Here is a 26,277-nt window from a genome sequence, read left to right as displayed (position 1 = left end):
TTATGTAGTACTCTGTCAAAAATACATAGCCTAAATCTAATAATGAGGGAAGCATGTAGGGACATACTACAAAATAACTGACCTGTCCTCTTCCAAAATGTTGGTGTCACAAGAGACAGTCTAAAGAACTGATGTAGACCGAAGGAAACTAAAAGGAAATAACACATAAATGCAGTTCATGCTACTAGATTACAACCTAGACTGGGAAATTTAAGATTGCTATCAAGAACATTCTTGAGACAATTGGTGAATTATAAATTTAAATATGAACTAATAGTATTTTATCAATATAAAATTTTCTGATTTTGATAATTGCACTTAATCATGTAAGACCTCTTTCTCAGGAAATAGAAACTATATTTTTGAGTAAATACATTTTCTCTTTATGAAAATAGAAGAGTATTTATGAGTAAAGGGGCATGATATCTACACCTTACTCTCAAATGCTTCAGAAAAAAATTATATGTATGTTATATTGGGGTTCACCAGAGGAACAAAACCAATAGAATGTGTTAATGTGTGTGTGTGTGTGTGTGTGTATATACACACACACACATATATATGGAGAGAGAGCGAGCGAGCACACATGCAAAATAGCATGTACACACACATGCACAGGTTGGGAAGAGGAGAGGGAGAGGGATTTTAAGGAATTGGCTCACATGGTTGTGGAGACTTGGAGAGTCTAAAATATGGGGTAGCCCAGCAGGCTGGCAACCCAGGAAAGAGTTGCAGTTTGAATCCAAAGGCAGTCTGCTGGCAGAATTCCTTCTTACTTGGGAGGAGGTCAGTCTTTTTCTGTTAAGACCTTCAGACTGATTAGATGAGGCCCCCCTACATTATGGAGAGTAATCTGCTTTACTCAGAATCCACCAATCCAAATGTTTATTTCATTCCAAAAAATACCTTAATGGAAACATTGGCATAATGTTTGACTGAATATCTGGGCGCTCATACACATCTCCTTATGCCATACTTAATCTGCAAATAAAAGCCATAACAAGATCATACATTAGCCTAACATGAGATAAGTATACTTTGTACAACCCAAAATGCCCTAACCCTTTCCCCAAAAGAGGATGCAAAATCCTTGGGTGATGTTTACTCTTCTTGATATCCTATAACTTAAATGCTCGGAAGTAAAGTTAACAATACTGTGGTATAAAGTCAGTACGTGCTATGTTACGTAACAAGTGGGTAAGAGAGGAAGGAATACAAAGATTTAATACACGCACACAAACATATTTGTAGCAAAATAAGAAATACTCGTTACAATTAGAGTCCTCGTTTCACTGGTCATGTGGTTGTAGTTGGTATTAATAACCTTCTTCCACTGCCCAGTCCATATTTCCTTTGCCTTCAGCAAGCACCTCAGCTGGTTGTGGTTTTTTTTACCTGGTGAGGTGACCCGAAACCTTCGTTCCTGAAGAGTCTGGGCCATTAGTAGTCCTGCCTGTTGGGTTGTTGTAGTTTTCCATTGACTTTAATCACAGGGGATGGTAATAGTAAGAGCTACCCTAAGGGATTCCTGTATTCTATTCTTCTTTACCTCCATTCTGGAGTAGCAATCCAATTTCTCCTTGGTCATCAGGATCAGTGACTCCAGCCAGCATAGTAACTCCCTTCTTTGCCTGTTGCTTTAGAGGCATGAGGAGCCCAAAGTGGTTGGATGCAGTCTTAACTTCTAGTTCAATGGATATTGTTGTATCTCTTGGTGGAAGCATTACTCTCTTTGGAACTAAGACCTCTAGGCCAACAGAGTATAATGTGACAGAGACAGGAAGCAAAAATTTTGCTGGTGGGTCAGTAGGGGTAATAGTGAGTGGTGCCACTCTCCCCCCACCTCTTGATTCCTGGACCTGTGAATCCTGGCTATGGAAGAAACAGCACTATACTGTTTGCTGATTCAGAGCATATACAGCCTCCTAAAGAACGTTGCTCTGCTGCTGGCTGATTGGGCACTCAGCAGTGACTGTAGGCAGGTTGGCTTTGGTCCAGATAGGCAGTGGAAATCCATGAGCCCGTATATAACTTTTCTAAAAAATTTTAATCTCATCCAAAAAACATCTTCACAGAAACATCCAGAATAATGTTTGACCAACTATCTAGGCACCGTGGCTCAGTCCAATTGACACCTAAAATTAACCATCACATGTGGATACATATACAGATGATGATTCGACTTAAGATTTGTGACTTGATGGTGTGATACTGTCTCATGATGCTGGGCAGCAGCAGTGAGCCATAGCTCCCTGTCAGCCATGCAGTCAGGATGGTAAACAACCAATACACTTAAAACCATTCTGTACCCACACAACCATTCTGTTTTTTACTTTTAATAGAGTATTCATTAAACTACATGAGATAGTCAACACTTTTTTTTATCAAATAGGCTTTGTGTTAGATGATTTTACCCAACTGTAGGCTAATGGAAGTGTTCTGAGCATGTTTAAGGTGGACTAGGCTAAGCTATGATGTTCGGTAGGTTAGGTATATGAAATGCATTTTCAGCTTATAATATTTTCAGCTTACAGTGGGTTTATCGGGATGTAACCCCATGATAAATCAAGGAACACTTGTATACACATATATACACAGAGAGAGAGAGAGAGATGGATGACAAAGCAAATACACAAAATGTTAATTATCGGTGAATAAAGGAGTTCTTGTATACTATTCTTGCAACTTTTTTGTAAGTTTGATGCTATTTCAAAATAAAAAGATTAAGGGATAAAAGGGAATGTTTAAATACATTTATGGTACATTCATATAGTGGAATAAAACGCAGCTCTTAAAATTATGGAAGGAGTATTACATGAACTGATATAAAAAGATCTCCAGGGCTTCTCTGGCACAGTGGTTGAGAGTCCGCCTGCCGATGCAGGGGACATGGGTTCGTGCCCCGGTCCAGGAAGATCTCACATGCCGCGGAGCGGCCTGGCCCGTGAGCCATGGCCGCTGAGCCTGTGCATCCAGAGCCTGTGCTCCGCAATGGGGGAGGCCACAACAGTGAGAGGCCCGTGTACCGCAAAAAAAAAAAAAAAAAAAAAAGATCTCCAAAATAAATTACAGGGAAAAAATGAAGTGCAGAATATTGTAGGTAGTATGGTATCGTATGAGTGGGAAAAACGTTTAAGTAGGTATATGTTTATAAATGCCTTAAAAAGCTCTGCAAGGACAAATAACTAGTAACAATGTAATTAGTCACTAAGGCAAAGTTGATTGCTTTAGTGGAAAAAAACTGGGAGGGCGGTGGTAGCAGACATCATATATCCTTTAGTACCTTTTAAATTTTGTAATTATGCATATTACCCGTTAAAAAAAGAAAACCAAAAAGGAGAATTCTCACACACAGGGTATCATGATATACATTTTTTTTTTTTTTTTTTTTGGCTGTGTTGGGTCTTCATTGCTGTGCGCAGGCTTTCTCTAGTTGCAGCGAGCGTGAGCTACTCTTCGTTGTGGTGCGTGGGCTTCTCATTGTGGTGGCTTCTCTTGATGCTGTGCACGGGCTCTAGGCATGCGGGCTTCAGTAGTTGTGGCTCACAGGCTCCACAGCGCAGGCTCCGTAGTTGTGGTGCACGGGCTTAGTTGCTCTGCGGCATGTGGGATCTTCCCGGACCAGGGATCGAACCCGTGTCCCCTGAATTGGCAGGCAGATTCTTATCCACTGTGCCACCAGGGAAGCCCTGATAAAGATCTTTTAAAAAAACTCAGATTTTTAGATTTCAATCAGCATGTCTGGAGTTTGAACACCTATGGACAACTAGCTAATGATTTCTTCCACCACCTTTTTTAAGAAAAAAATTACAAGTATCATTCTGTATATAGCCCTAGACACTTAAATGAGCTTTAACACTACAAAATTTCAGTCTAAGGCCATACTAACATGAGGACATAAAAAAAATGCACTCATAATTAAATAAGCCAGAAAGGTAAAGCCATTATCCATTAAGTGATTTTCTGGTTATGTACTACCTTCTTAGTTTATATTTGGAGGTAGAACCACACGTTGGAACACAAACATTTGAATTTTATTCCTGCCCTGTAACAGTCTGGTGCTTTGTGATCAAATTCCAGAATCCAGTATTGGGAGATTCTGTCTTTCCTCAAACTAGTTTTGTGAACTCATCAGTCTGTTGCCTAACATTTACTTTGTAATTTATATGCAGAGTATTGTCTAGGTGCTGCAGGGAATAAAAGAAGTAGATAGGTACTCCCTGCATAGTAGAAGGTATTTTATGTATTGACTACTAATTCAAAATCTACATTCCCACAGTGATTCTGGGTACCAAAGTAATTTCATAGCACTTGGAGTGAGGTTTTTGTTTTCCCTCTCTCTCTTTTTTTTTTTAAAATAAAATCAGGCATTTTATAAAGATTTTTAGGCATAAGTAGAGTGTCTTCTTTTCCTTCCATTATATGGACTCATTTTAAATTTGCTTTTTTTCTGTTTTTTTAGTTTAATACAGTTTTTTAGTAAAATGAAGAAGTGGATGGACATGTCAAACTTGCCACAAGAATTTCGTGAACGTATAGAAAGGCTAGAAAGAAATTTTGAGGTGTCTACTGTAATTTTCAAAAAATTTGAGCCAATTTTTTTAGATATATTTCAAAATCCATATGAAGAGCCACCAAAGTTACCACGAAGCAGGAAGCAGAGGTGAGACACTTAATCCTCATATAATTGACATAAAAATTATGATACAAACTTATTAAGGGAATTTGCATTTTTAAAAGTCTACTTTTTAATTCCATTTAATAAAACATAGTTGTCTGTCCTTTGTGAATGAGATTTTATATGGAATTTGACTTTACTATTTGTTATATTTGCTGTTTCAATTTAAGTGACAAATGTGGAATGATATTTAGTAAGTCAGATAAAAAGTACATTTTTTCCCCCTTTTTAGGAGGATTCCTTGCAGTGTTAAGGAGCTCTTTAATTTCTGTTGGACACTCTTTGTTTATACTAAGGGTAAGGTGACACTTTCAGGTGTTTTACATTTCTACTGTGGGAACTTGGTGCTATTTGACCTGAAAGGTTTCTGGGTTTTATGTCTCTTTTCTTCTAAAGGTAATTTTCGTATGATTGGAGATGATTTAGTAAACTCTTATCATTTACTTCTGTGCTGCTTGGATCTGATTTTTGCCAATGCCATTATGTGCCCAAATAGACGAGACTTGCTAAATCCGTCATTTAAAGGTAAGACCTTATGTATTTTTGAAAACTGATTATCAATTTTTAGAAAAAGAGTTTCAAAAATTGACCATATTCTCTTTTCCCTCCATTGCTCTTTATACCCTGTCAAACTAGGGTTACCATCTGATTTCCATACTGCTGACTTTAGGGCTTCTGAAGAACCTCCCTGCATCATTCCTGTACTGTGTGAACTACATGACGGACTTCTGGTAGAAGCCAAAGGAATAAAGGAGCACTACTTTAAGCCATATATTTCAAAGCTCTTTGACAGGAAGGTACTATACTTACAATTAAATGACTCAGATTTTGGGGGGTCAGCAGCAGCAGCCTCAAGGGGAAAAGCAATATTTTAAGCAAGTTCTTAACATTATAGGACTCAGGGTCAAGATTCCCAGGTTTCAGTCTCTGATGTGATGTGGAGTTGTCCTGTGATTTTCTGTGATGTGCAAAACTGAGCTGTTGAAGAATGTGACCATCTGTATGTACTGTCAAGTAAATGCACTGTCAGAGGCAACTATAGGAGGTTCTGATAGAGAATTATAAAGAACAGAACATCAGAGTAAGCCTGATAAAGAATTATGAAAAGCAGGAGGTCAGAGTAAGCTAGTTTATTGCCACAATTTGAATAACTCGCTGACTGTTTATTAAAAGTAGGATGATGTGTCAATATAACAACTGTAACTTTAATTCAGTATGAGTAGAACAGAAAATCCCTTACAGTTGTGGGCTACCTACATGCATTCTGGATTTTTTTCTCAATAATTTACCTCGCTCTTTCTATATGTTTGAGTTGGCTTTTTCCTTTTTTTTTTTTTTTTTGCGGTACGCGGGTCTCTCACTGCTGTGGCCTCTCCCACTGCAGAGCACAGGCTCCAGACGCACAGGCTCAGCGGCCATGGCTCACAGGCCCAGCCGCTCCGCGGCACGAGGGATCCTCCCGGACCGGGGCACGAACCCGCGTCCCCTGCATCGGCAGGCAGACTCTCAACCACTGCGCCACCAGGGAAGCCCTGGCTTTTTCCTTTGGGTCTCAATTTATTTCCCCAACGCTGAGCCATTTAATCCAGCTACGACTTGAGTTTTCTCTTTGGTTGGAAAAAAAAAATAGGAATATGGATTAGGTCATTATTATAGTTCCCCTCTTTGCAAATACTATTATGAGATTTTCCTCTGAGCATAAAGTCTTCCCTAACTGGTTTCTTCTCTTACACATACTTTTTAAAAAATATTTATTTAAAATATATTTTTAAAAAATTTATTTATTTAATTTTTTTTTGGTAGATTTGGGTCTTTTTTTTTAATTTTATTTTTTATGCAGCAGGTTCTTATTATCCATTTTACACATATTAGTGTATATATGTCAATCCCAATCTCCCAATTCATCACACCACCACACCCCCCGCCCCCCACCGCTTTCCCCCCTTGGTGTCCATACGTTTGTTCTCTACAACTGTGTCTCAATTTCTGCCCTGCAAACCTGTTCATCTGTACCATTTTTCTAGGTTCCACATGTATGTGTTAATATACAGTATTTGTTTTTTCTCTTTCTGACTTACTTCACTTTGTATGACACTCTCTAGATTGATCCACGTCTCTACAAATAACCCAATTTCGTTCCTTTTTTATGGCTGAGTAATATTCCATGTGTATATATGTACCACATCTTTATCCATTCGTCTGTCGAGGGGCATTTAGGTTGCTTCCATGACCTGGCTATTGTAAACAGTGCTGCAATGAACATTGGGGTGCATGTGTCTTTTTGAATTATGTTTTTCTCTGGGTATATGCCCAGTAGTGGGATTGCTGGGTCATATGGTAATTCTATTTTCAGTTTTTTAAGGAACCGCCATACTGTTCTCCATAGTGGCTGTATCAATTTACATTCTCACCAAGAGTGCAAGAGGGTTCCCTTTTCTCCACACCCTCTCCAGCATTTGTTGTTTGTAGATTTTTTTTTTTTTTTTTTTTTTGCTGTACGCGGGCCTCTCACTATTATGGCCTCTCCCATTGCGGAGCACAGGCTCCAGACGTGCAGGCTCAGTGGCCATGGCTCACTGGCCCAGCTGCTCCGCAGCATGTGGGATCTTCCCGGACCGGGGCACGAACCTGTGTCCCCTGCATCGGCAGGCGGACTCTCAACGACTGCACCACCAGGGAAGCCCCTCCTCTGCAATTTTTTAGAAGAGTTTGAGAAGGATGGGTGCTAGCTCTTCTCTAAATGTTTGATAGAATTATGATTTTCTTAATTGTTTTGGGTTTGTTTTTGTAGGTCCTTTTCTTCTCTTGTGTTTCCCACTTAGGGAAGTTCCTTTAGCATTTGTTGTAGAGCTGGTTTGGTGGTGCTGAATTCTCTTAGCTTTTGCTTGTCTGTAAAGCTTTTGATTTCTCCATCAAATCTGAATGAGATCCTTGCCGGGTAGAGTAATCTTGGTTGTAGGTCCTTCCCTTTCATCACTTTAAGTATGTCATGCCACTCACTTCTGGCTTGTAGAGTTTCTGGTGAGAAATCAGCCGTTAAACTTGTGGGAGTTCCCTTGTATGTTATTTGTTGTTTTTCCCTTGCTGCTTTCAATAATTTTTCTTTGTTTCTAATTTTTGCCAATTTGATTCCTATGTGTCTCGGCATGTTTCTCCTTGGGTTTGTCCTGTAAGGAACTCTGCGCTTCCTGGACTTGGGTGGCTATTTCCTTTCCCATGTTAGGGAAGTTTTCGACTATAATCTCTTCAAATATTTTCTCGGGTCCTTTCTCTCTCTCTCCTCCTTCTAGGACCCCTATAATGCAAATGTTGTTGCATTTAATGTTGTCCCAGAGGTCTCTAAGGCTGTCTTCATTTCTTTTCATTCTTTTTTCTTTATTCTGTTCCGCAGCAGTGAATTCCACCATTCTGTCTTCCAGCTCACTTATCCGTTCTTCTGCCTCAGTTATGCTGCTATTGATTCCTTCTAGTGTATTTTTCATTTCAGTTATTGTATTGTTCATCTCTGTTTGTTTGTTCTTTAATTCTTCTAGATCTTTGTTAAACATTTCTTGCATCTTCTCGATCTTTACCTCCATTCTTTTTCCGAGGTCCTGGATCATCTTCACTATTATTATTCTGAATTCTTTTTCTGGAAGGTTGCCTATCTCCACTTCATTTAGTTGTTTTTTTGGGGTTTTATCTTGTTCCTTCATCTGGTACATAGCCCTCTGCCTTTTCATCTTGTCTATCCTTCTGTGAATGTGGTTTTTGTTCCACAGGCTGCAGGATGGTAGTTCTTCTTGCTTCTGCTGTCTGCCCTCTGGTGGATGAGGCTATCTACAAGGCTTGTGCAAGTTTCCTGATGGGAGGGACTGGTGGTGGGCAGAGCTCAGTAAAACTTTAATCCGCTTGTCTGCTGATGGGTGGGGCTGGGTTCCCTCCCTGTTGGTTGTTTGGCCTGAGGTGACCCAACACTGGAGCCTTCCTGGCCTCTTTGGTGTGGCTAATGGCAGACTCTGGGAGGGCTCATGCCAAGGAGTACTTCCCAGAACTTCTGCCAGTGTCCTTGTCCTCATAATGAGACACAGCCACCCCCCACCTCTCCAGGAGACCCTCTAACACTAGCAGGTAGGTCTGGTTCAGTCTCCTGTGGGGTCACTGCTCCTTCCCCTGGGTCCCGATGTGCACACTACTTTGTGTGTGCCCTCCAAGAGTGGAGTCTCTGTTTCCCCCAGTCCTATCAAAGTCCTGCAGTCAAATCCCGCTAGCCTTCAAAGTCTGATTCTCTAGGAATTCCTCCTCCTATTGCTGGACCCCTAGGTTGGGAAGCCTGACGTGGGGCTCTGAACCTTCACTCCAGTGGGTGGACTTCTGTGGTATAAGTGTTCTCCAGTTTGTGAGTCACCCACCCAACAGTTATGGGATTTGATTTTATTGTGATTGTGCCCCTCCTACCATCTCACTGTGGCTTCTCCTTTGTCTTTGGATGTGGGGTATCTTTTTTGGTGAGTTCCAGTGTCTTCCTGTTGATGATTGTTCAACAGTTAGTTGTGATTCCGCTGCTCTCACAGGAGGGAGTAGGAGCACGTCCTTCTACTCTGCCATCTTGAACCAATCTCCAGCATTGGGTTTCAGTTGCGGCATGAGGGATCCTCCACTGCGGCACGCGGGCTTCTCTCCAGTTGTGGTGCACGGGCTCCAGAGTGCATGGGCTCTGTAGTTGTGGCCTGTGTGCTCAGTAGTTGTGGCGCACAGGCTTAGTTGCTCCACGGCATGTGGGATCTTAGTTCCCCGACTAGGGATTGAATCCCCTGCATTGGAAGGGGGATTCTTAACCACTGGACTGCCAGGGAAGTCCCTCTTGGACATCATTTTGTATTTAGTCTTATCTTTCAGCAAAAAAACAAGTATTTATTTATGTGTATATATACACAGTATATATTTTTGTGTGTATATCTATGTAAAATATCTTTTTGTAAAACTTTAATCTCCAGCAAAATAAACTTTTAAAGGAACTCAAGGATTATGTCTATTGTGCAAGGCACTAGTGGCCCCTGGCTATGATGACCATTCATCTTGGTTTGCCTGAATTATCTGGGTTTTGGCTGTTGTCTTGGCATAATTATTATAGTGTCTTCTTTCACTCCAAAAGTATCCTGGTTTGGACAGTGGTTCTCCTGACCATGGGCCAGACGCTTTATTTGGCCTGTTTAGGGTGTTTTAATTTTTTATTTCATTTTTCTTTTGTTCAATTTTTAACTTACACATAAAGATCTTTTATATGAAAATTTTTTTAAAATCAGAAGCTATGGCAATAGCAGTTTGCAATTTCTACATGGTAACTGTTGTCAAGCTAAATGATGGCCACGTCTTTTGGCCACCTCTTTTAGGATGGGAAGCATGCTTTCTGCCATCTTCATTTATGTACGTTGATCCCTGACCCCTGAAATCATTTGAGTTTGCAACCCTTGTTATGTAGTAATCTAAGTATAGTGTGGATACACAGAAAATATTGATAACAGTGTAGTTTTCCTCTGTCACCAGTAACAGTACCTATATTCCTTTCAAATCTTTTGCTTGCCTGACATATATTATCATTCAGTAACTGTTAGTTTCCATTTTCCATAGACCAATGTTTAAAATTGGACAGCTTTCATGAGAATTACTTGAGGAATTTGTTAAAACTTCTGCCTTGGGCTTCCCTGGTGGCGCAGTGGTTGAGAGTCCGCCTGCCGATGCAGGGGACACAGGTTCGAGCCCCAGTCCGGGAGGATCCCACATGCCGCAGAGCAGCTGGGCCCGTGAGCCGTGGCCGCTGAGCCTGTGCATCCGGAGCCTGTGCTCCACAACGGGAGAGGCCCTCTACCGCAAAAACAAAAAACAAACAAACTGCTGCCTTAGTTCAGACCTTGAGGTCTGTCAGTCTGCATTTTTAACAAGTTCCCCTACATGATTGTTATGTCACTAAAATTTGGAAACCACTGCTATAGACTACAAAGTATTTTCAAAACTTGACTTTAAATGTTTTTTAATATTTTATTTGCATACTAAATAGGATTTACAGGTCTGAAAGAAATATTTAGTAATTCTATTTTGTGTGTGTGTGTGTGTGTTATTTATAACTACCAATGTGAAAATTTAGATAAATGTAGTATTTTTGTGTGTATGTTAATATGCTTACTTACATGAAGTCACAAAGTGGGTTTTTTTCCCCAGATTTTAAAGGGAGAATGCCTTCTGGACCTTTCTAGTTTTACTGATAATAGGTAAGTGTCTAGCACTGATGGTATCTGGCATATCATAAGTTATCAATATGATTTGTTGCAGTTTGTTAAGTGAAATGTTGTATGAAGGTAACTGCTCCAAATTCAAGTTCCTTCTGCTTCCGTGGCTGAGTGGGTGTTATCACTAAGCCTTGCTGTCTTTAAGTACATTTATTTTAAGATCCCATTTGCTCTTAAAACAGCTGCTCTCCTAAGAAACTCATAAACAGACCCAATGACTTCTGTATTTGAGTTTACATTCTTTGTAAACTAATATTGGCAAATTAATCAAATATTGGCAAGTTCAGAATGTGCTTATATTTCAAGGCCACACACAATTGTTTCCTCAATGATCAGGTCTTAATTAGGTTCAACTAGTTTCCAGATTAAGTGTATATTCTTTTCACTCACCTTTCAAAGTAATTTATTGCCATGTATGTGAATGTGAAGAATGTCTGTGATCGGATAGAAACCTCTGATATTGTTAGATGGGCAAAGTTAATAAAAACTAGAAAGTCATGAGCTTTTCTAGTCTGTGGAGTCAAAATCTATCTTCAAGTCAAGATAAATCCATTGTGTAACTTAGTTTTGTTCTAGCAGCTTAAAATAATTCTCTTTTCAGCAAAGCAGTGAACAAGGAGTATGAAGAATATGTTTTAACTGTTGGTGACTTTGATGAGAGGATCTTTTTGGGAGCAGATGCAGAAGAGGAAATTGGAACTCCTCGAAAGTTCACTGGTGATGCCCCATTAGGGAAACTGACAGCACAGGCTAATGTGGAGTGTAACCTTCAACAACACTTTGAAAAAGTAATTAACCTAGCCTGGCCTCAGTCTTGAATGATCTTTTTCTCTGTGTGTGTGATTCTACTAACAGCAGCAGCATCTTTCAAGTTAAATCTTGAGTTTCTTCTATTAACTCATATTTCCCATGAAAGCCTTAAAGGTAGCTTTCAAAACTGTGGCATTTAGTATTTTTACCTCATTTCTTGCAATTTTTCATATTTGGATATTTTCCCAGAATGCCTGGCTTTTCAGTAGAGTATGTGTCTTTGGATATGAAGAAGGATTTATGCTTTCCTCCTATTTTTTCTTTGCATCACTTTAGCCACTCTTCTCTTGATTTAAAATTTAGTTTGCTTTCCTACCCATGACGAACTATGTGCTCTTCCCAAACTTCAGCCACATAACTCTGATTTGATTGTTAATAGCCAAGGCTTAATTCTGTATTTATGTCTTAAGTAGGTTGGAGGATGAGGTCTAATGGAAAATTCACTGGTCCAGAAGATGGAAACCTAAGTTTTAGTGTCAGCTCTGCCATTACCTTTGTCAGCTTAAACAAGTTTTATAACTTCTCTGTGCCTATTGCCTCATATGTAAAATGAAAATGTGCCTGTTATATTTCAAATGAATGTTATGAAGATAAAATGAGATTATAGATAGAAAGCACTTTGGGAAAGTGTTATTCAAAGGTAGGATGTTATTAGCATAATATTGCTAAAATTTTGGTGGGTAACCAGAAGAGGGGGAGAAAGTAACCTATTAAACGTGAATAGAGAAGATGGCATATGTACTGAATTAAACACATAATGAGGAAGAAGGTAGCTTTTTAATCTCACATAATTTTCTTTTCTGACAGAAAACATCATTTGCACCTTCTACACCACTGACAGGACGACGATATTTAAGAGAAAAAGAAGCAGTCATTACTCCTGTTGCTTCAGCCACCCAAAGTGTGAGCCGGTTACAGAGTATTGTGGCCGGACTGAAAAATGCACCAAGTGAACAACTTATAAACATTTTTGAGTGAGTACAATACTAGTATTTTTCCAAATGTCTCTTTTAAATTAGATTCTGTATTCCATTCTGTTTTCAGTATTTCCGAATTCTGGAGATACTGGATATACATCTGGCAAGTTTTACTGTACCATTTCAATCACAAAGTATGTTGACCTAAAATCAGATAGAAGTACCTATTAAAAATTATATATAAATTTTATTTCGTATTATTATAGACTTTCAAGGTTAAATGTATCTTAAAGGTTATTTAGCTCCAACATTCCATTCTGGTAACACCCCTAATTTATGCATTACTGTTTTTCTTTTTACATTGTTTTTAAATGGGTTCAATATAAATGTCCATCAAATGGGAGACTGGTTACATATTGATGGTACAGCTGTAAAATGGAATTTTATGCAATTGTCTAAGAAAAAGAAGCATATTTCATAGTAAAGATGATAAAGTGAGGCCAGATTAGAGAACCTTATTTCCTAATACCTAATAACAGAATAGTAAAAATCAGCAGACTATCTATCAGCAGAAACCAAATGAGGAGAGGGATATGATTTCATGCTATAATTTTCCAAAGTGGTGGTCAGGAAAGGAAATGGTTGCTTCTGGTATGCCTATCCCCAAGAAGCGTTACTGGGGGGAAAGGGTGTGTTGATGGGATCTTTTTATTTATTTATTTTACTTATTTATTATTTTTGGCTGCGTTGGGTCTTTGTTGCTGCGCGTGGGCTTTCTCTAATTGTGGCAAGCGGGAGCTACTCTTCATTGCGGTACACGGACTTCTCATTGCGGTGGCTTCTTTTGTTGCAGAGTGTGGCTCTAGGTGCGCGGGCTTCAGTAGTTGTGGCACGCGGGCTCAGTAGTTGTGATGCACGGGCTTAGTTGCTCCGCGGCATGTGGGATCTTCCCGGACCAGGCCTCGAACCCACATCCCCTGCATTGGCAGGCAGATTCTTAACCACTGTGCCACCAGGGAAGTCCTATTGATAGGATCTTGAAAATACTCATTAATAACCCAGATGTGGAGAGAAACAAATGGCATGAGTAGGCATATGAGTAAAAAGTCATAGAAACCTCCCCAAGTGAAAGTCCCTGTATACCACCAAGATAGCAGAAATATGAAAAATTCTCAGGACCTACCATTTTCCAAGATTCCTAGCTTATTTGGGGAGCGATCTTCATAGAACTAGAAGATATCTCTGACCAAGGTATAGTGAACCCTGGAATGGGGACATTTAACTAAATCTCAGAAGAGAAAGCAAAGCCCTGATCCTCTAACAAAAGCTGAACATAGCACATCTGTGCCCTCCCACTAGTCCCCAAACCTCAGTCTATAGAAAAGTGGACAGAAGAAGCCCCAGCCTCAACCATAGCTCAGAAGGTAAGCAGATTGCATGTAAAGTAGGAAGATTCATAAAGATCTACCCTCATAGCATTTGAATAAATAGATCTGAACTGAACTATCCATTTAGCATGAACAAGTTAAAAAGAAATGGCAAAGCATCTTGCAGACATTTTAAAGCACAAGAGAAGGAAGGAAGGAAGAAAACATAAAATGCAAAAGACAAAGAACCTAGAAACAAATAAATGGAAAGACATTCCATGTTTATGAATTGGAAGATTTAATATTGTTAAAATGTCCATATTACCCAAAGCAATCTACAGATTCAGTACAGTCCCTATCAAAATCCCAATGGCATTTTTACAGAAATAGAAAAAAAAAATCTAAAATTCATAAGGAATTTTGAAGGACTTTTTTTTTTTTTTTTGCGGTACACGGGCCTCTCACTGTTGTGGCCTCTCCTGTTGCGCAGCACAGGCTCCGGACACACAGGCTTATCGGCCATGGCTCACAGGCCCAGCCACTCCGCGACATGTGGGATTTCCCAGACCGGGGCATGAACCCGTGTCCCCTGCATCGGCAGGTGGACTATCTACCACTGCGCCACCAGGGAAGCCCTTGAAGGACTTTTATTAGCCAAAATAATCTTGAGAAAGAAGTAAAAAGCTGGAGGCCTCACATTTCTGATTTCAAAACACATTCCAAAGCTACAGTAAGCAAAACAGTATGGTATTGGCATAAAGACAGACATGTAGACTAGACATGGAATAGACTAGAGTCCCAAAATAAACCTTCACATATATCATTAAATGATCTTTGACAAGGGTGCCAAGACTACACTATGGGGAAAGTCAGATTCACTTAGTATCATATCTTCAAGGTTCATCCATGCTGTAGCATATGGCAGGATTTCCTTCTTTTTAAGCCTGAATAATATTCCATTGTATATATATACATACCACACTTCCTTTATCCATTCATTCGTCAGTGGACATATAGGTTGCTTCCACATCTTGGCTGCTGTGAGTAATGCTGCAGTGAACTTGAGTATGCAAATATCTCTTTGAGATATCCACATGCAAAAGAATGAAGATGGACTTTTATCTTACACCATGTACAAAAGTTAACTCAAAATTTGTTAAAAACCTAAACATGAGACCTGAAACTGTACAACTAGAAGAAAACATAGGTGAAAAGCTTTATGACACTGAAATGGGCAGTGATTTCTTGGATGTGACATCAAAAGTATAGGTAACAAAAGCAAAAATAGAAAAATGGGACTATATCCCACTTAAATACTTCTGTACAGCATTGAAAATAATCAGTAGGATGAAAAAGCAACCTACTAGAATAGAAGAATGCAATTGCAAACCATATATCAGATAAGGGGTTAATAGCCAGAGTATATAAAGAACTCCTACAACTCAAACAACAAAAAACAAAACAAAAAAACAACAAACACCTGATTTGAAAAAGGGGCAAAAGACTTAAATAGACATTTCTCCAAAGAAGACATAAAAATAACCAACAAGCATGTGAAAAAATTCTCAACATTACTAATCATCAGGTAAATGCAAATTAAAACCACAATGAGATATCACCCGTTAGAATGGCCACTATCAAAAAAACAGAAAATAATAAATGTGTTGGTGAGTATCAGAATTGGCACTCCATTGGTGGGATTATAAATGGTGTAGCTGATATGGGAAACAGTATGGAGATTTCTCAAAAATAGAATTTTTATGACCTAGCAATCCCACTTCTGGGTATATATCCCAAAGAGTTGAAAACAGGATCTCAAAGAGATAGCTGCACACCCAAGTTTATTGCAGCATTACCCATAAGAGCCAAGATATAGAACCAACCTAAATGTCCACTGTTGAATGAATGAATAAAGAAAATGTGGTATGTACAACAGAATATTACTCAGCCTTAAAAAGAAAGAAATCTTGTCATATGCTACAATATGGATGAATCTTGAAGACATTATACAGAGTGAATTAAGCCAATCACAAAAAGACAAATACTGCATGATTCCACTTATATGAGGTATCTAAAGTAATAAGACTGATAGAAACAGAAAGTAGCATGGTGGTTGCCAGGGGCTGGGGGAGGGGGGAAACAGGGAGTTGTTGTTCGATGGGTATAGAGTTTCATTTATGCAAGATGAGAAAGTTCTAGAGATCACTATACAATAACATGCACATAGTTGACAGTAATGTACACTTAAAAATTAAGAGGGTAAATTTGTTATGTGTTTTTACCACATAATAAAATTTTAAAAAGACAACCTATTTGGAAGAAAATATAACTCAAGAGGCACAGCTTTGCATTAGAAGAACTTGATAAGAATATAAAATGTTTTTGCCATATATGCTACATGGCACATGATGCTGCACATGATGCTGGTCTTTTTGAACATGGGACCGGGAATTCTGAACCCTGCACTAGTTATTTGGCTTTGGGCAAATCACATTGTTTCTCACAGTCTTGGATTTGTTTGTCATTTCTGAATTAAGACCTGTATTCTGTGTTTTATTGATAGAAAGGTAACAGAGTTAATAATATAAAAGTAACAGGATTAATTGCTTCTTGCCAAATGTCTTTTTTTTTTTTTTTAATTTAATTTTTGGCTGCGTTCGGTCTTCATTGCTGCAAGCAGGGGCTACTCTTCGTCATGGTATGCTGGCTTCTCATTGCGGTGGCTTCTCTTGTTGCAGAGTATGGGCTCTAGGCGCGCAGTCTTCAGTAGTTGCAGCACTTGGGCTCAGTAGTTGTGGCACGTGCACCCTAGAGCGCTAGTGCTTCAGTAGTTGCGGTGCGTGGGCTCAGTAGTTGCAGTGCACAGTCTCTTGGGCGCTCGGGCTTCAGTACTTGTGGCTTGCGGGCTCTAGAGCACAGGCTCAGTAGTTGTGGTACACAGGCTTAGTTGCTCTGCAGCATGTGGGATCTTCCCAGACCAGGGATCGAACCCGTGTCCCTTGCATTGGCAGGCAGATTCTTAAACACTGTGCCACCAGGGAAGTCCATCTTCCTTTTTAATGCTACATTTTTTTTATTTGTTATTCTTTTGGCTTTGATAAGAACTAAATGCAGTTTATTGTTCCAGCACAATATATACATAAATGCTGCCTATCATTTTCTTAAATCAGATGAAGAAATCTTTCTTAAATCAGGTTTATTGAAGTATAATTTATATACAAGAGTCATCCTTTTTACTGTACAATTGTATGAGATTTGACAAATGTATACAGTTGTATAACCATCACCACCATGATCAAGACATAGAACAGTCCCCCCAAATTTATGCCCCTTTGTAGTCAATCCCTATGCCATCCCCAGCCTCTGGAAACCACTGATATGTTTTCTGTCCTTAGAATTTTGCCTTTTTAGAATTTCATATAAATAGAAGCATAATAGAGAGAACATTGACTCCCGTAATGTTGAAATTCCAAAACAATATGCCAAATGATTATATTTAAAGGCTGTAGACTGGTTTGAAATATGCTGTGTTTACATATCTAGGTTTACACCTGAGAATAGGACTTTGGTCACTAAAAACTAGACTAATTCTTGAATGAAGAAATGTTGGTACTCTGGAATTTTTTTTCTGTTAATTAGGTTCCTTTTGTATTTTTTAGGTCTTGTATGCGTAATCCTATGGAAAACATTATGAAAACAGTGAAACTAATAGGAGAGACTTTCTGCCAACACTATACCCAATCAACAGATGAACAGCCAGGATCTCACATAGGTAAGAAGACAAAACTGAAATTGATAAAGCATTGAAAGTAGATAGATTGTTCCAAGAAAAATAGAAACTCAAGTTTTTTCTTTCCCTGCAATTTTTAATATATCTGATTGAAGCTTATATAAGTTTTGTTCTTTAGTTCTTAACAGCTACATTTATTTAGCATGTGTTTTCCCTTTGTTTCCCCCCGTAGATTTTGCTGTAAACAGACTAAAGCTTGCAGAAATTTTGTATTATAAAATATTAGAGACTGTAATGGTTCAGGAGACACGAAGACTTCATGGAATGGACATGTCAGTAAGTAAATTCACTCTCCCAGCGACTGGCGAGGTCTACAGAACGTAAGCTTGGAAGCAATGTGTTGAGAGCCTCTGTAGTTCATTGTGGGGCTCAGCAGTTAATGGCAAACTTACCCATGATGACATCTTAATTGGCCTTAGTTGTCTTTGGCACACCCAGTGCTAGCCACCTCTAGGCAGAAATGTGAAATATGTAAAATTTTTCTTTGATGCACCATCATTATCCTTTCCCTTTGGTCAGTTTTTTTGTCCTTCGTTCCTAGCTAGCTAATAATGAAATCCCCCAACTATTAAACCAACTGATAATTAAAATATCTAGCCATACCGCTCAGGGAGTTTTGAGGAATAAAATGTTGATGGCTTTTTTTTTTTTTTTGCTTCATTTTCTTTGGACATTTGATCAAGTCTGATCACTCTCTCCAATAGCTATGTAAAGGAATTTTTCTAAGAAGTCAAACTTATCATATGATCTTTGTTTCCTCCTCCTCTCTCTTGTCACTCTTGAAGCCTTCTGACCTTCAATTCCAGTAAGAACAAGTTGATGTTTGGAGGTGCTGCTTAACTAGTGTAATAAAATTTCTCTGTGTTTGCACCCTGGAAGTTTTCCTCTATGTTGGTTCCCCATTTTTCCTGGATTCCACGTCTTTCTTTTTCATGATTTACTAATACTTGATAGAGCATATGCTCTCATAGCTTCTGGAGAAAGAAGTAAATTTTCAACTTTTTATTTTGAAATAATTATAGATTCACAGAAAGTTGCAAAAGTAGTACAGAGGGATCCCATGTATCCATTTGCCCCCAGTGGTTACATTTTACATAGTATATCAAAACCAGGAAATTGACATTAGAACAATGTATGTGTCTTGCTCTTTACCCTTATATCACATGTGTAGATTAGGTAACCACCACCAAAATCAAGATACAGAACTGTTCTTTCGCCACAAAGATCTCCCTCATACTACCCCTTTTTAAGTGACACTCAGTCTCTTTAGCCACTAATTTATTTTCCATATCTAAACTTTTATAATACACTCTTATGAGTTCTTTTTGTTTATATTTTTTGAGGTTTATTTTATGACCCAGGATGTGGTTTTTCTTGGTAAATGTTTTGTGCACTTGAAAAGATTGTGTGCTGTTGTTTGGGTGGAGTGTTCTGTAAATGTCAGTTCTATCTTGTTGGTTAATGGTGTTGAATTCTTCTGTATCCTTGCTAATTTTTGGTTTAGTTCTATCAGTTATTGAGAGGAGAGAAAGGTATTGATGTCTCCAAATAAAATTGTGGATTTGTCTCTTTCTCCTTTCAGTTCTATCAGATTTTTTTTTAATTCATATAGTTTGAAGCTCTGCTGTTTGATGCATAGACATTGAGGATTACTATGTCTTCTTGGTGAATTAATCATTTTATCATGACAGAACATCCCTCTCTGAGTCTGGTAATTGTCTTTGTTCTGAAGTCATCTGGCTGATGTTTATACAGGCATACCTAGTTTTATTGTGCTTCACTTTTTTGTGCTTCACAAATAGTGACTTTTTAATAAATTAAAGGTTTGCAGCAACCCTGCATCAAGTCTATTGGTGCCATATTTCTAACAGCATTTTCTCACTTCATTTCTCTGTGTCACATTTTGCTAATTGTAGCAATATTGCAAACTTTTTCACTACTATTGTATTTGTTATAGTGATCTGTGATTAGTGATCTTTACTATTGCAAAAAGATTACGACCCACTGAAGCCTCAGGTGATGGTCAACATTTTTTAGTAATAAAGTAATTTTTAATTAAGTTATTTTTTTAGACATAATGCTATTGCACACTTCATAGATTATAATATAGTGTAAGCATAACTTTTACGTGCATTGGGAAACCAAAAACATTTGTGTGACTTACTTTATTGCGATATTTGCTTTATTGCATATTCACTTTATTGCAGTGGTCTGGAACCTGGTATGCCTGTATATCTTTTTCCATTCTTTTTTTCTAAAACTAATTAATTTATTTATTTTTGGCTGTGTTGGGTCTTCATTTCTGTGCAAGGGCTTTCTCTAGTTGTGGCAAGCGGGGGCCACTCTTCATCGTGGTGCGCGGACCTCTCACTATCGCGGCCTCTCTTGTTGCGGAGCACAGGCTCCAGACGTGCAGGCTCAGTAGTTGTGGCGCACGGGCCTAGTTGCTCCGCGGCATGTGGGATCTTCCCAGACCAGGGCTTGAACCCGTGTCCCCCGCATTAGCAGGCAGATTCTCAACCACCGCACCACCAGGGAAGCCCTCTTTTTCCATTCTCTTACTTTCAATCTACCTGTAACATCCTTTGAAATTAGTTTCTTGTAGGCAGCATATAGTTGTCATGTTTTTTGTAATCTACTGTGTCAGGCTTTTTGTTTTAATAGGTAAATTTAATTTACCTATTAAATTTAATTATTAATTTGTTAGGGCATAAGTCTGCCATTTTATATTTTGTTTTCTGTTTTCTTTTTCCTACCTTCCTGTGGGTCAATTTGAACATTTTTAGACTGTGTATCTTTGTATAGATTGTTTCTTTACTGGTTGCTGTAGGTATTACATTATACATACATAATTTCACAATCCAGTGGTATAGACATTTTATCAGCTCAAGTAAAGCATGGAAACCTTACCTTGCCTTAAGTGTCTTTTTTAAAACTGCATGAATGTCTTTATTTTATTGTATTTTTTTATTTTTTGGCCACACCACGCGACATGTGGGATCTTAGTTCCCTGACCAGGGATCAAACCCACACCTCCTGCATTGGAAGCGTGGAGTCTTAACCACTGGACCGCCAGGGAAGTCCAGAATGTCTTTATTTTAGATTCACACTTGATTAATAGTTGTCTTTGTATAATTTTATGATTTTAAAGGCATTGCTCCATTATCTTCTAGATTCCAGTATTGCTAGTTAGAAATCCAGTGGCATTCTAATTCTTTGTATTGGTATGTGACCTGTTTTTACTTTCTGGAATCTTAGTTATCATTCTTTTATCACTAATGTTCTGAAATTTATAATAGAGTGCCTTAATCGTGGGTCTTTTCATTCATGTGTTGGGCATTCCTACAGAGTTCCTCTTTTAGTCCAGAAATTTACGTCCTGCAGTTCTAGGTCATTTTATTGCATTATTTCTTAGATAATGTATTGCCCACAATTTTATCTTTCTGGAGCTTTTATGATTCAGATAAAGGACCTTCTGGATTAATCCTCTTATTTTCGATTTCTTTGTCTTTTTGTTCTACTTCTAAGGATATTTACTCAATTTTTCACCATCCAATTCTGAAGAATTTTTTATTTTAGCTGTATTTTCATTTCTAAGACTTATTCTTTGAGGTTAATTTAGATTTCTTTGAGGTTTTCTTCTGATGCCTGCATTGTCTCTGTTTCCTCTGAGTTTCTTTTCCATTTGTTTTGATCTTTGTTTTTCAGTTGGAGGCTTTCCTCAAATGTTGGATTATTCCTCAAATGTTGGATTACACCTTTGTCTTTCAGTTGGAGGCTTTCCTCAAATGTCTACTTTCTGAATGAGTCACTAAAAATGAGACATTAATAAACCCTGATGTTGACAAAACAGTTTGGCTCAAAGCTCTGTGTGCAAGAGTGAGAATAAAAGTCCAGTAGCCTCAAGTGATCGTGTAGTATAGGGACCCTCAACTGTTGGTGTCTTTAAGACTTCTCTGGAATATTTCAGTTTCTTTAGAAAAGTATCTGCCTGGCTGTTCGTGTTATAGAGCAGAGCGAGGAAGGGAAACTTGGTCTCACAATTCAGTCTGCAGACTTTCACCTAAAACCACGGTCTCTTCTATACCTGGTGTTCTCAAGCTCTGATTCTCTCTAGTTCAGTTTCTGTAGAGAATAATTCTCTAGATCCTTGTTGGGATAGACTAGAGACCTATCATCTGACTCCTTAGAGTGGATGTTGGGTGGGGACCTGAGGACTTCTGACTACCATAAACTTAAAAATCACCCATCCATGTCAGCCCCTGCCTAACCTGTACTTTTCATTCTGCCTGTGCCTTCAGTTGCTGTGTTTTTCCCGAGTAGAGTGCAGCAGATTCATTTGTTTTAAGTGTCTCTCTTCAGGCCCTTATGTTTGACCATCCTACTTTCTGCTGAGTAATTTGTCATCCTTTCATCCAGTTTCAGTTTTCATATATGGTTTGCGGTTACAATTAACTCCTTGTTCTATCCAAGATATTTTCTATTGCTTATTCTCTTTGTTGATTTGGAATGGTATTTGAAAGAAGGATGGCAACAAACACCATTTATAGAACTGAAAACTTATGTTAAATTTTAAACTCAGTGGTGAAATAGGACTTTATCTTTTGTTTGTTTGTTTGTTTTTTTGGCCACGCCACGTGGCATCGGGAGCTTAGTTCCCTGACCAGGGATCGAATCCATGCCCCCTGCAGTGGAAGCATGGGGTCTTAACCACTGGACTGCCAGGGAAGTCCCAAGACTTTATCTTAGTAAAATATTTCTTTCTCTGAACTTTTAAAAATCTTAGCTGTGATATACTACACCTTTGATTTTAGTGTTTTGATTAATAAACACTGCCCTCATGTTGACAAAACAGTTGACATAAAACTGTCATTTAAATAAAGGAGCCCAATTCTTATGCTTTTCTCTTGGCAGGAATATTAATTATTTTATTATTTACTCCAGTTTCAAAGTAGATTGTTGTTTATGCCTCATTTGAATTTAACATCTGTCACTGAGCAAGACTGTATCTCATAAGAAAACTATCAGTTTAAGAACTCAGATTTTTATCTCTGGTAATCTAGTATAATATAATGTACACTTATATAAGTTATGGTTTATAACTTACATAAGATATAAGTTATTTTTTCTTGTTTCTATAGTCTTCTTTACATAATGGCAGAGGCTAAAATTGAGAAATTTATTAAACTGTGGTCTTTCTCTTCCCCAAGGTTCTTTTAGAGCAGGATATATTTCATCATTCCTTGATGGCCTGTTGTTTGGAAATTGTGCTCTTTGCCTATAGCTCACCTCGTACTTTTCCCTGGATTATTCAAGTTCTTAATCTGCGACCATTTTATTTTTATAAGGTGAGATGAGAGCAAAGTTCTGTTATGGTGTGCCTCAGGTAAACATTCTGTTTGTCTTAATGCTGAAGAAGTGAGCTGTAGTGATGTCTGGAAAATATTTCCAGAGGTATTGTGAAAGCATTCCTTTTAGGGTGGAATCAAGGACAAAAGGGAGAGGAAGAGAGGGGATCAGTAAATTAAGCCAATCTCATAGCTTCAGTTTTTCCATCACTGACTTGCAAATGTGGCCAGGAACTAGGTCGTTAAGTTTGAATTTCCATATTATGAATGAAAATCATAATCCTGTTAAATAGATGTGTGATGAAGAACAAAAACTCTTTCTCTCAGGAGAAAGAAAAGGTCTAAAATTAATTGTGGTCATGGTCTAGCTACTGAGGCTGTAATAACAGATGGTGCTCCTTCCCCAAATTTGAGCTAATTCACTGTGGATGAATCTTAACTTACTTACCCTTTTTTACCTGCTAGAACCTTTTTCTTACAGAACACAGAGGTCACAGCTGCAGTAACTAATGTTACCTGATGTCTGAATTTAAGACTGATGCTATTATTATACTGGTTGGCATAATTTAGTTAATATTTTGTCATCTGTGTTACTTGAAAATTATTGATTATAGAAAAGTTAGTTTGATGAGTTAAATTTTTATACCTAAAGTTACAGAAATGCAGATCACTGAAAACCCTATCCATTTTAATTGTTGATTGAGTGGAATTTAAATTCTTTTTAGTTTTGTAAGGAAAATTGCTTCTCTATATTTACTTTAATGTTTATGTATGTGTTTCAGATTTTCCATTAGGAAATATATGTAATTTTATCTGAGGAAAAAGTTTAGTTTTTGCCCTCACCTAATAACAATTCATTGTTTTTTGTAACATCCTTTTTTCATTCAAGAAGTTAAATGCTGTTGTTGTTGTTGTTGTTGTTTTTTAATAAATTTATTTATTTATTTGTTTTTGCCTGCGTTGGGTCACAGGCTTTCTCTAGTTGCTGCCAGCAGGGGCTACTCTTTGTTGTGGTGCGCGGGCTTCTCATTGTGGTGGCTTTTCTTGTTGCTGTGCATGGGCTCTAGGCATGCAGGCTTAAGTACTTGTGGCTGGCGGGCTCTAGAGCGCAGGCTCAGTAGTTGTGGCGCACGGGCTTAGTTGCTCCACAGCATGTGGGATCTTCCCGGACCAGGGCTCGAACCTGTGTCCTCTGCATTGGCAGGCGGATTCTCAGCCACTGCGCCACCAGGGAAACCCAATGCCGTTGTTTTTTAACCACATAAATAATATATACTCCTTGAAGAAAAACAGAAAATACACACAAATGTAGATATTAAAGTCATATATTATAATCCTAATTACAAATAATAATCACTAATAATATTTTTATATATATGCTTACAGACTTTGCTCTAGATATTTACTCTTATTAAAATGGAACTATAGTGTATATAAGCAAAGTTCCTTTTAAATATGTTATTCATTCTTTCTTTTGAGCTGTTGGGAGGAATAGTCTGAGAAGGGGCAGTGAATTCAAAATAGCATTGGACTGGGAACCCAAGACCTGACTTCTACCACTGTTGGGCTGTTGACCACTTTCACCTATCATTGCCTCTGTTTTCCATGTGTAAAATAAAACATGAAAACCAGAAATGTACGTGCAAGTATTTTGAAAATCTTAAAAACTTCTTTATAAATTAAAAATATATTAATAAGCCATAGAATTATGGTTCAAAGATATTCTTGGTTCTGTGTCATTAATAACAGCAGTGCTAGCCATACATGTCAGCCTAGTCTAGAACTGACTACTTGAGACCACATTACTTTCTCAGTTTTCTCTTCTCCAGGTTATTGAGGTGGTGATCCGCTCAGAGGAAGGACTCTCCAGGGACATGGTGAAACACCTGAACAGCATTGAAGAACAGATTTTGGAGAGTTTAGCATGGAGTCATGACTCTGCTCTGTGGGAGGCTCTCCAGGCTTCTGCAAACAGAGTTCCTACCTGTGAAGAAGTGAGTTAGGGCAAGGCTAATAATCCCATCATTTTATGAAAGCAGCTTTATTGAGACGTGATTCCCATACCATACAATTCACCCATAAGTATACAATTCAGTGGTTTTTAGTATATTCATAGGTATGTGCAGTCATCACCACAGTCACTTTTGGAACACACCACCTCAACAAGAAACTTTACGTATCACTTCCCTAACCTCTGTCTTCTTGACCTAGCCCCTAAGCAACCAAGTAATCTACTTTCCATCTCTATTGATTTCCCTGTTCTGGACATTTCATGTAAATGGAATCATACAATATGTGGTCCTTTTAAACTGACTTCTTTTTTTTTTTAAAAAACATCTTTATTGGAGTATAATTGCTTTACAATGGTGTGTTAGTTTCTGCTTTAAAACAAAGTGAATCAGCTATACATATATCCCCATATCTCCTCCCTCTTGCATCTTCCTCCCACCCTCCTTATCCCACCCCTCTAGGTGGTCACAAAGCACGGAGCTGATCTCCGTGTGCTATGCGGCTGCTTCCCACTAGCTATCTAGTTTACATTTGGTAGTGTATATATGTCCATGCCACTCTCTTACTTTGTCCCAGCTTACCTTTCCCCCTCCCCATGTCCTCAAGTCCATTCTCTACATCTGTGTCTTTATTCCTGTCCTGCCCCAAGGTTCTTCAGAACCTTTTTTTTTTTTTTTTTAGATTCCATATATATGTGTTAGCATATTGTATTTTGTTTTTCTCTTTCTGACTTAGTTCACTCTGTATGACAGACTCTAGGTCCATCCACCTCACTACAAATAACTCAATTTCGTTTCTTTTTATGGCTGAGTATAACTGACTTCTTTTATTAGCATAATGATTTTAGGTTCATCCATGTTGTTGTATGTATCAGCACTTTGTTCCTTTTTACAGCTTACTAATATCCCATTGTATGGATATAGCAGTTTGTTTATTTATAAACTTGTGTTGTTTCCACCCTTTGACTATTATGAATAATGCTGCTATGAACATTCATGAACAAGTTTTTGTGTGGACATACGTTTTCATTTTTCTTTTTCTTTCTTTTTTTTTTTGTGGTATGCAGCCTCTCACTGTTGTGGCCTCTCCTG

General features: G+C 38.3%; 1 protein-coding gene across 2 annotated transcripts in view; it reads left to right on the top strand.

Annotated features, from left to right (window-relative positions):
* The window catches only part of RBL1 (RB transcriptional corepressor like 1), a 75,900-nt gene that overhangs the window by 7,985 nt on the left and 41,638 nt on the right, over positions 1–26,277 (top strand). For both annotated transcript variants that reach the window (XM_030830647.2, XM_060284113.1), the window contains exons 3-13: positions 4,463–4,663; positions 4,911–4,975; positions 5,075–5,203; positions 5,315–5,475; positions 10,877–10,926; positions 11,546–11,732; positions 12,562–12,728; positions 17,698–17,810; positions 18,001–18,104; positions 23,039–23,176; positions 25,006–25,170. In XM_030830647.2, coding sequence (XP_030686507.1) covers positions 4,463–4,663; positions 4,911–4,975; positions 5,075–5,203; positions 5,315–5,475; positions 10,877–10,926; positions 11,546–11,732; positions 12,562–12,728; positions 17,698–17,810; positions 18,001–18,104; positions 23,039–23,176; positions 25,006–25,170 — 1,480 coding nt within the window. The remainder of the gene's footprint in view (positions 1–4,462; positions 4,664–4,910; positions 4,976–5,074; positions 5,204–5,314; positions 5,476–10,876; positions 10,927–11,545; positions 11,733–12,561; positions 12,729–17,697; positions 17,811–18,000; positions 18,105–23,038; positions 23,177–25,005; positions 25,171–26,277) is intronic.

Source organism: Globicephala melas, chromosome 15, assembly GCF_963455315.2.
Source record: "Globicephala melas chromosome 15, mGloMel1.2, whole genome shotgun sequence".
NCBI classification, from domain to species: Eukaryota; Metazoa; Chordata; class Mammalia; order Artiodactyla; family Delphinidae; genus Globicephala; species Globicephala melas.
This window is presented reverse-complemented; position numbering and strand designations above follow the sequence as displayed.